Raw genomic sequence first — 10,913 nt, forward strand, 5'->3', positions numbered from 1 at the left:
ACTTCTGGTTCCAAGCATTTCTTGTAAAAGATACTCAACCTGTACTAAAATCTTGTGTCTTGGTAAAGACCCCTTTGGAGATTGGGTGGGGCTTGGCTAGGCTCAGTGCCCTGGGAACAGGAATGATAGTGGGTTGACCATGGTGGAACCTAGGTGGTGCTGCCACCTCAGCCCACACATGTGTATTTTAACTGACACTCACAGGGCCTCTCAGACAGCCCCTTACTGACACTCCTTGTCACTCCTTGTCTTCCCAGGAACACCAAGCGGACAGCTGAAGTGTGGATGGATGAATACAAGCAATACTATTACGCTGCCCGGCCATTCGCCCTGGAGAGGCCCTTCGGGAAGTAAGTGTTCCTTCAGGTTGAGGAGGACAGAGGGTGCAAAAGAGCCCAGCTCATAGAACCGATGTAAATGGGTGCTGATAGGCCAGTCAGCTTAGCTGCCCTGTGCTCCCGCAGGGCCCAAGGCTGTGGCTTCGTTCCTGTTCCTCAGAGCTTCTGCCCAGCTCTGGATGTGCAGGCCTTTAGGCAGCTCTTGTGGAATGACTCCTGGCAACCTGGACTGCCAGCTCTAGGGGAGCTGAGCTGTGCCTTGTGCAATGGACCAATTTTTCCTGCTTTTTGCAGAGAGGAAGGAGGCAGGACTAGACAGCCTTAGTCCCTCTAGGTGGGACTTCCTCCCTCCAAGTTCTACATCATCCAAGCCTAAGTTCTCTCCTTCTTTGGAGGAACAGCGTGTGTACAGATGTCCTCTACAGCAGTGCTCAAGTTTCATGGGAGGAGAGGACAGAGAAAGGAATGTTTATTAAAAGCTAGATACCAGGCTGGGCGCGATGGCTCACGCCTGTAATCCCAGCACTTTGGGAGGCTGAGGTGGGTGAATCACAAGGTCAGGAGTTCGAGATAAGCCTGGCCAATATGGTGAAACCCCGTCTCTACTAAAAATACAAAAATTAGCCAGACATGGTGGTGGGTACTTGTAGTCCCAACTGTTTGGGAGGCTGAGGCAGGAGAATCGCTTGAACCTGGGAGACGGAGGTTGCAGTGAGCTGAGATCATGCCACTGCACTCCAGCCTGGGCGACAAAGTGAGACCCCATCTCAAAAAAATTAATTAATTAATTAAAAATAAATAAATAAATAAAAGCTAGATACCATTACATAAGGCATCTCATTAATCCTCCCAACTCTGAGGAATGGGCATAATGACTTCTGGTTTACAGATGAGGAGACAGGCTTCTACAGGTTAAGCTTCTTGCCCTAGATGACACCATGGCAGAGGGGGATGGTGGCTCAAACCACACCTGTCTGATTTCAAAACTTGGAATGACCTTGCATTCCCCAGCCTGGGGCTGATTAGAGAAAAATAGCACCTTCACTAATGCTATCATTTATGTTTCTTTGGGGGCAACCAACGGCTTTTTGTCATGCTAACATCACCCACTCATCATATGAAGGCTGTTGAGCAGATGGGTTTTTTTGCAGCCTAAACTTCATAGGTTGAACCCATCACTGAGTGGGAGGATTAAATCAGAACCCACCAAAATGGTTTGCACCTCTGAAACCATAAATCCATGCCGCCCCTCAGGTTCTCTCACTCCAAACCTCCAAGGCATTCATTTTCAGTCCTCATCAGAACTTCCAATCTGTTGGCCATATCAACCACATCCCCCTCACTGCCTTCCCTCTCTAGCTTGGATTCTACTCTTTTAAAAACTGAACTAAAAGGTCTTGTCCTCAGACCTTCTGTGCTATTGTCCATCCAGCAACACCATCCCCACAGTTCTTCCAGGTTCAACCTTGGATGAATCTGACTTTGCACCCTGTCCTCCAGTGCACACAGGCTGCTGAAGAGAACTGGGAATGCCAGCTGGTGCTACTAATAATACACCATGGTCGTCAGTCTCAGCAAGGCCTGCAGTCTGCCCACTGGCCCTGCTGCCTCTCCTAGCTAGCGTTCTCCCTCGATCTTCATTAAATCTCCACTCTTCCCAGCCCCTAGTCCACCCCCCTTTTTCGCTGGCAGCAGATGACACCTTCTGTTTTACAGATGAAATAGATGACATCAACTTCCCAAAACAAACCAACCCATTAACTTCACTGCATCTGCAGCATCCTTCTCTGTCTCTTGTCTCAAAGGACAGGCTGTGCTTCCTGCTGTGGTCTCCATCCCTCCACCTGTACTCCGGATGCACCATTCATCGCTGCATTCATTCATAAATCAACATTTATCGAGTTCCCACTGCCTGGATTCATCTCCTCTTGCCTCCTGGCACAGGGCCTCTCAAACATTAATGGGCAAGCAGATTTCCTGGGGATCTTGTTAAAATGAAAATTCTGACTCTGGAGGTCTGCATTTCTAATAAGCTGCGGGTGATGCAATGCTCCCGGCCTGAGTGCCACAATTCGAGAAGCAAGGTTCTACCAAGGAGGTTCCCGAACTAGTCTGCATATGGGAGTCCCCTGGGGAGTTTCAAACTGACTGCAGTCTGTGCCCCTCCTCCAGAGAGTTGGTTTACTTGCTCTGGGGTGTGGCCTGGGATGTAGAATTTTTCTAAAGACCCCACACCAGGTGATTCTAACATGGGGACAAGTTTGGGAACCATGCTCCTAGGGGGCTTTGCCCTCTGGGTGCCTCCACTCTCTCCCTGATCCCTGGTCTCTCCTCTGCTGTATTATGCCCGTCACCATTTAAACTTCTTAAATGTCTTACATCTTAAAAAAAATAGGAGGGGAAGGAAAGAAAGCAAACTACAAAAACCCTCCTTCAGTCCAACATTGCTCGTCATCCACGCTCTGTCTTTTCCACTCCTCCAGTGCCCAGCTTCGTGAAGCAGTGGTCTGCTTTCGTCTCTCCACTCCCCTCCTCGCTCCTGGCCCGCAAGCCCTGAGACTGCTCCCACCTGGCTCCCTCGTGACTTCCTTGCACCCTGTACTGTCCTCTTACACTGCCCCATCAGCATGAGTTGTCTCCCTCCCCCGGCCCCTCTGGTGTCCCCCGGTCCCTAGGCTTCCAGAACTCTGCAGGCATGGCGTTTCTTCTGCTGCTAGGCACTGCTTGCTTGGTCCCATTTGCAGGCTGTTTCCTCTTCCTACTCCTTGTATGGTGGTCTTGCTGGAAGGTCCATTAGAAAGCCTCTTCTGACTACATATTCTCCCTGGCATTAAGCACTATGTCTATGCTGCTAATATTTGCATCTCTATTTGTCAGCCAAACCTATCCTTTGAGCTCCAATCCCTTCTATCCAATTATCCACTGGACACCTCCACCAGGATATCTCCCTGGTGCCTCCAACTCAACAAGTCCTAAACTGAACTCATGACGTTTGCTCCTAAACTTACTCCTCATCTGATATTTCCCATCCCCGTGAAGAGTTTTCCTTGCACCTGTTGCCCAAGTCAGAAATCTAGGTGTCAACCTTGAATCCCTCTCCTTCTCTTTCCCATCCAAATGATCACCAAGTCTTCGTAACACTGCACCATCATGCAGTGAGCACACAGGCCCTTGCTAAACACCCAATATTCAGCATTTTAGAAAAATGACATCCTTCCCATCCCGATGGAGCTTAGAGTCTGGTGATGAGCTGTGGTTGGTGCTCTATGAGAAGAAGTTCTAGTGCAATCTTGAGGTGGGGAGTGGAAGGAAGTGAGCTGGACAGGAAGCAAGGCCAGCTCTATGTGTCTGCCCAGGAAGAACAAGACATGGATGTAACTTAGGTGGGTGCCGAGAGGTGTGGAGGCACTCAGCCTGTCGTTCTTCATTCCCACCCCCTACTTCCCTATTTGAAAGCATGATCAGCACCTGAGTTTCCACAGCTGCCTCCTCACTACCCTCCCTGGCCCCAGCTTTTCCCATCAGACCTATTTGTGGACCAGCAGTGAGATGCTGTCAAAGTACAAACCACCTCTTGCCCTGCTTAGAACCCATCAGTTTCATCCCAGTGCCCTTTAAACAAGTCCAAACTCCTTGGCAGTGCCTCACAGGACCCTTTATGGTCTGTCTTCGCTTTCAACTCACCCATTTCTGCTCTTCCAAATCACCACCCCTACATTCACATACACATCTATTTTAAGACCCTGCAGCACTCTTCCTGCCCGCAGAGCTTCTTTCGTGTCTTCACATGTGCTCATCTCACTCTCCCCACTGCTTCTAGCAGGGGCCCCTACCTCTGGTTTGTCTAGATAATGTCCCCTTTTCCTTCCAGATACCAGCATCACCATTACTACCTTGACCACCATGGACCCGACAAGCAAGGGACCCCCTCTGAGTTGTTCCCATAGATCCCTCCTGCTCATCCTATGTCACCTGGGCTGTGATGGGTTATTTCATTATCTTTGCCTATTGTTCAAAAGCTTTCCATAGTATCCCACATTGGGTATAATGCCTGACACACAGTAGGTGCTCAATGAATATCTGATGAACAAACACATGACCAGGCCCCAGAAACAGTGAAATAAAAGGGTTTTTTGAGGCTGGGGCAGCGGGGAGTGGTGTTTCGGCTGCAGAATCCAAAGAGAAATTGTGACTAAGCAGGCCCAGAGCCCCAGCGGTGAATTATTGACAACACACTGAATGTTCTTGCAGCTTTGTTTCAAATGAAAAGGAAAAACACCCCCAAATTCCATCTTCAAGTAAAAGCACCAGTCCTCGCTGTCATTACTGCACCATTGTGAGATATTGCTAAGTGTTTCCATAGCTCTGTCTGCAGTTATAGAAATCTGTTCTTGCTTAATTTCCCCAGCACCCTCCAGAGAGATGTGAGCACAGAGCATGGCTGTGAGTTGCGCTTTGTGCTCTCAGTCTGGACTGGCGTTGCTGGCGCCTGCCTCTGACAGCTGTGTTTTGTCTTTGTGTGTGTCCACAACCCCGTTGGCCCCAGTGTTGAGAGCAGATTGGACCTGAGGAAGAATCTGCGCTGCCAGAGCTTCAAGTGGTACCTGGAGAATGTCTACCCTGAACTCAGGTATCCGTCCTACCTGTGGAGCTTTGGCTGGCTGAAAGGAGAGGCCCTCAGCTGGCTTGGTCTGGAGAAGAGGCAGACAGTGACCAACTAGATGAGGGCTTTTATGTATATCGGAGGTCTAAGAAGACCAGTTGGCTCCCTTCACCCCTAAAACCAGGAGGGACCTTATACTGAATCAGTAGCATGAGGGGTTGCTGTTAGCCAGTAGCAGTATTTCTCACCTGCTTGCGTTTGAGCCCTGGCTTATGGACTCACTGACACTAGCTCCATTGCAGGCACTCATCCCCATCTGTGGCTCCTGGGTCTTTCCTTGCCGCCTCATTCTTAGTGGCACCCTGCCCTTCTCTGAGCTGTGCATATCTTTTGTAACAACCCAGCCCTGCCATTCTCAGAACGCTGCCCACCCTCTCCAGCTGGTAGTCTTGCTAATCCAATGAGCAGTGGACTCTCCTCTCTCCCTGTGACTCTCCTCTAGCATCCCCAAGGAGTCCTCCATCCAGAAGGGCAATATCCGACAGAGACAGAAGTGCCTGGAATCTCAAAGGCAGAACAACCAAGAAACCCCAAACCTAAAGTTGAGCCCCTGTGCCAAGGTCAAAGGCGAAGATGCAAAGTCCCAGGTAAAGTAACTGGCTGGGCATACAGGACCGTGTGTCACAGTAGAGGGAGGCAGCCAGATGACTCTGCCTCCATCACCTGCTCTTACATGACATCAGATGCCCATTTATTCCCAGAGATCAGTAGTGGAGCATGAGAGGTGTCGTCCCCCGACTCTGCCACTGTGCTTACACTGCTTGCTTTCCAAGTGCATAGAGTTCCTCTGAAAGACAGCTTAACAGGCAGCATCCTGCCTGCAGGAAATTGCCCATTAAGTTAGCAGGAGCTTAATGAGTTTGTTGTAGTTGGTGTCCTACCTGCTGGCAGCAACCGTGGGCAAGGTCAGGCAAGGCCACTGGCACAGCTAGTTCGCAGATGTGAAATGCAAAGCGGGAGAAGGCTGCCGCTGAGTGACACTGCCTCCTGGGACAGGACGGAATGCCTGCTCTGTGAGTCTCCCAGCTGATTTAGCTCTGACTGGCAGGTAATCACATCAGATTTCGTAAAACCACCACTGTCCACCACCCTGTCTCTGGGCAGCATCCTTCTTCATCCCCAGCTTCACCTCTGCATCTCCTGCCTCCCCTCAGTCTGCAGGACCATTTGTGGTCCCTTCTCTGAAAGGTTTCCTGTGCTTTACTTGATTCATCGACAGAGTACCTTCCCCTCCCTGCCATGTTTTTCCGGACAGTCTTCTCCTATCTGAGGCTAGAACTGTTATTTTAAAGGTCACGGACAAATTCACAGCCTGTCTTGTAGCACTCGGCCTGTTGACTGCATTAAAGCACAGTGGCACACACCTGTATTCCCAGCACTTTGGGAGGTCAAGGCAGGTGGATCACCTAAAGCCAGGAGTTCACAACCAGCCTGGCCAACATGACGAAACCCCGTTTCTACTAAAAATACAAAAAATTAGCCGGGCAGGGTGGCACGTGCCTGTAATCCCAGCTACTTGGGGGGCTGAGGCAGTAGAATCGCTTGAACCCTGGAGGCGGAGGTTGCAGTGAGCTGAGATCACACCATTGCACTCCAGCCCAGGCAACAATAGTGAAACTCCTCAAAAAAAAAAAAAAAAAAAAAAAGCGCATTTGTCTATGGCTTCTCACCTGGCTCTGTGTCTCAGTGCGATCCCTCTTCTCCTACATTCCTGTTCCTTTCATCTGTTTTCCTTGCTAACTCCTCACCCCCACTCTCATACCCTTCTGGCGGGTATTCACCAAGATTCTCAGCTCACTCTTCTTTTCTCTACAAACCATTTCTTGGAGACTTTTTTCATGCTTCCAGCTTTGACAGTTTCCTGTTTGTTGATTCACAAATTCCATATCTTTATCTATCCATGAATTCATTTATTTATTCAACAGCTACTTGCCTGTTAACTATGAAGATGCAGAGATGAAAGACTAGGTTGCAGGCCTGAAGGACCCCTCAAAGGGCCTAAAGTAAAAATAAGCTAGAAAGTAGCCATTATGATGTAATCTCTGTCCTGGATGGAGTTTTGTCCGGGGTACCATAGAAGTTGCAAGAGGTGGCATCCAAGTTAGGTGTGAGGCTCAGCGAAGGTTTCCAACCGGACTTGGAAATGAGTTGTATTCTCAGAGATGAGTAGAAATAGGCCAGGTTGGGAAGGGAAGAAAGGGTGGCCCAGGAAAGACCTGGAGCTGAGCAAGGACGCTGGCGAGGATGCTGCCTTTGCAGGGCTGTGGGAGAGTAGGGTTGGAGAATGGGATGTGAGGGGAGGGAGCAGCAGACGGTGTGGCTGGAGAGGAAGCAGGAGCCAAATCCTGGTCTCTCTTCCCATGCTGAAGAGGTTATGTTTTGTTCTGGGGAACAGGATGCTATGAGATCTCAGGAGAGGGTTGGGAATTGCAGATTTGCAGGTGCTGAAGAGGTTGCATTTTGTGCTGGGGAACAGGAGGCTATGAGATCTCAGGAGAGGGTTGGGAATTGCAGATCTGCAGGTGTAGATCTCCCACCTGGACTCTCTCTCAACACTGGCTGATTGAGTGAGTCTACGGCCACACTGAACTCACTTGTGACTCAAGTCAACAGATGGCCATGAGCACCTGTCAGGCACCCTGGCTGCCTCCTTTGTCCCACTAGCTCTCTCCACGTGACCCCCTTCTCCCAGGAGCCCCAGTTCCAGCCTGGTCCAGCTCCTGCAACTCTTCTTTCTCCTGCACCCTTCATTGTCTTGTTTCTCAGAAGGGCTGCTCTTAGATCCCATGTTCACTTCTTTATGCTAGATCAGCATTCCTCAATCTCAGCACTCCTGACATTTAAGCTGGACATTTCTTTGTTGTAAGGGCTGCCCTGTGTGTTGTGGGTGGTCTAGCAGCATCCCTAGCCTCTGCCCACTCTTGCCAGCAGCACCTCCCCCAATGCAAGTCAAGGCCATCAAAAGTGTCTCAGACATGACCCAATGCCCCCTGAGGGAAAAACCACCCCAGTTGGGAGCCACTGGGTTAGATTATGGCAACAGCCTCCACTTGCTTCTCCTGCCCTGGCTGCAGCCCTGCCCCCACCCTGACGTTGCATGTGGTCACTAATCCATTGTTTTCAGTCTCAGCACAGACATCGATGGCCCCTAGTGTCTACCACAAAAGCCAGACTCTTGGCCTTGGTACTTGAGGCATCTCAACCCAGCTCCAACTTGCGGTGGCTTTTCCAGGACCCATATCTCTGCTTCAGTAGGGCAGGGGAGGGAGCTGCTTGAGTCAGACAGGAAAAGGGGAAGGAAACTGAGGTGTTGATTTTGCTTTAGGCGTGACTGCTTGGCTGAGAATGACATAATTTGCCCAAGTGGCATTTTGCAAAACGTTGTGAGTAGGTGACACACATCCCTCTCTTCTGAATCTGTGTGTGGGCAGTGCTGGTAGGCAGCAGCCAGAGTGTTGTCTTCCTCCTTTCCCTGGGGCAGGAGTGTGCTTGGTCTGTTTCCAGCAGAATAGGGGGTTTTTCTGGTACGTGACGCCTTTGGCTGCATAAGGAAGTGGGAGGAAAGGAGCCAGGTCTCTATGGGCCTCAGAGAGGGGCCCTGCAATGCCCTGGCCCCAAGGAGAGTTGTCAGGCCATTATTTGACCAGAGGGTAATAGGGCCCATCCCAGATGACCCTCCTGTCATGTGAAAAAGGGGAGGGACAACAGTCATCTTTGGGCAACTCACACTCATCCGGGGCATGGCCTACGCGTGAGCAAAGCATCTTCTCTGGAAGATGGTATTGAGCTGCCCCTCCTCTCTGCCTTGGCGAGAACAACTGGGTTGGTGTGACCACAGTGTGAATGTGGGGTGCTAGGGGAATATTCCATGACAGGACAATGCTCAGTCCACTTCACAGAGTGTACCACGGTCCAGGGACCACTCCTGCTGAGATGCAAGGTGGCCTGATGCTGGGTGAGACACAGCCCCTGCCCTCCAGGGCTCACAGCATGACTCAGATACATTTCCAAGTAATCTGGAGGTGTTAAACCCACATGGGACTGATAGAAATCCACATGACCAGGCCAGCTAAGATAATCTCCCTGAGTATGTGTGCCTGTGTGTATGCGTGTGTAGTATACACTGACTTATATGGCCTTTCTCTTCTTTTCAGTGTCCACTCCTCCTTCCCATATAAACTACTATTCCTGTCTTCCCGCTTCCCAACCCCTTCTGCTAACACTGGACTTTGTTGCATTCTCTCCTCTTACAGCTGCTTTGCCCCCATCACCTCTTCCCACCTCTGTCCTCCTACTTGTCCTGCCTGCTGGCCTGTCCAGAGAGAGTCACATCTGCCCCTCAAACCCCTAAACATGGTTTGTTCAGTCTTCTCTGCTCCCAGTTCTTTTGTCTCTGGGAGGCCATATCAGGGAAGTGACATAAAAGCCTATTAAGTAGATGTTGCTATTATCCCATCGTACAGATAGGGGCCGAGGTCAAAATGATGAAACCAAGGTTTGGAGAGGTTACCCAAAGTCGTATCCTACCAATAAGGGTGAAGGTGGATTTGGAGAATCTGGCCACATGTCATAGCTCTGCTCTTGCTGATGCTGGAGAGTCAGGGCTGGCTCTGAGCTCTTTTAGACAGGTTTAATCAGGGCAGAAGACACCTGCCCCTGAAATTCCTCTTCTAGGTTGTAAACATTAAAACCATAAATCAGCTCCACCTTGACAGGGGAAAGTGGCAAGAGATTCTTCTTCTTGGCCAGTTTCCAATGACAACCTTTATGAAAAGATGAACGAAGGTTGTACCCCCATGTCAGGGTCTAGGCTGGAGGACCATGCCAGAGAGTAGTCCCCTCCCTGATGTTGTGGGCACTGGAAAGAGCATGAATGGAGGCTCCTACTCCCGATTCCACACCAGAATGTGGGACACACACCGTGCTGGCTTCCTGTCTTGCCTGCCCCCATTTCTTCACACCCTGGCTACATATCCAAGCTGGGTCACTCCCCACTAAATGGTCCCCCTTGGGCCTAGGGGTGTGTACTAGGAATATAGTCTACCCTCAGAGGACAAGGTCAAAGGTGAAGAAGCGAAGTCCCAGGTAAAGTAACTGGCTGGGGATACAGGACCATGTACGAACCCAGGGATGAAATCTACATAGGTTTTTTTAATAAGACTTGGTCCTTTTGGCCTGGAGACTCTAGGGTCCTCAATTGTGGAGTAAAAGCACCAGAGAATGGGAACCAAGGGCTGAGTTCAGCTTTAGCTGCCCACACTCTCTGCAGGCAGGTGAGCCCCAGGCTCTGGGGCATCCTTATTGTTGAAAGGAGACTGTTTTGTCCTCTGGTTCTGACACTAGCTCCCGATGCTGCTCCACCCCCAGCCCTATCCATTCCTCACCCTGCCTTCCCTCCCTCTCTTGGCTGGCTTGTCAACCTTGGGAGCAAAATGTTTAATCTGAGTGTGTATTGAAGATGTCGGAAAACTGATGCCTTAGGTGAAATGCGAGAGAAATACATCATCCGTTTGTAAACATGTGAAGCCCGAGAAGTCTCCAGGTTAACAAGTTTCCTCTTAACTTTATTGGATCCAGAAAAATATTTGTGAAAGGTAGAAAGAATATAGGTGCATGAATCTAGTTTCCATCCCAATTTAAAAAAAGGGGAAAAACATAAAACATATTTTTAGCTCGTCATTTTACCTGTCTCCCAGTGTGTGGGCTACTGGTTGTGGAGCATGCAAGGTGGGTACCCTGGGTGGGCAGGTGAAGATAAAGTCTCCTCCTAACCTGGACTGGCACTGGTGCCTTGAGGTGTGTGAACCTGAGTCTGCTGGCGGGACAGGCTGCTCGCATACCACCCTTCCTGCCCGATACCATCCTCCCTGCCCAATGCCACCCTCCCTGCCCACACACCACCCTCCCTACCC

General features: G+C 50.2%; 1 protein-coding gene across 2 annotated transcripts in view; it reads left to right on the forward strand.

The window, feature by feature from the left end:
• Positions 1–10,913, forward strand: part of GALNT14 (polypeptide N-acetylgalactosaminyltransferase 14) — a 237,259-nt gene that overhangs the window by 217,770 nt on the left and 8,576 nt on the right. For both annotated transcript variants that reach the window (XM_011972547.1, XM_011972546.1), the window contains 3 exons: positions 258–350; positions 4,885–4,968; positions 5,444–5,588. In XM_011972547.1, coding sequence (XP_011827937.1) covers positions 258–350; positions 4,885–4,968; positions 5,444–5,588 — 322 coding nt within the window. The remainder of the gene's footprint in view (positions 1–257; positions 351–4,884; positions 4,969–5,443; positions 5,589–10,913) is intronic.

The sequence above is a fragment of the Mandrillus leucophaeus genome, unplaced genomic scaffold (assembly GCF_000951045.1).
Source record: "Mandrillus leucophaeus isolate KB7577 unplaced genomic scaffold, Mleu.le_1.0 Scaffold13, whole genome shotgun sequence".
NCBI lineage: Eukaryota > Metazoa > Chordata > Mammalia > Primates > Cercopithecidae > Mandrillus > Mandrillus leucophaeus.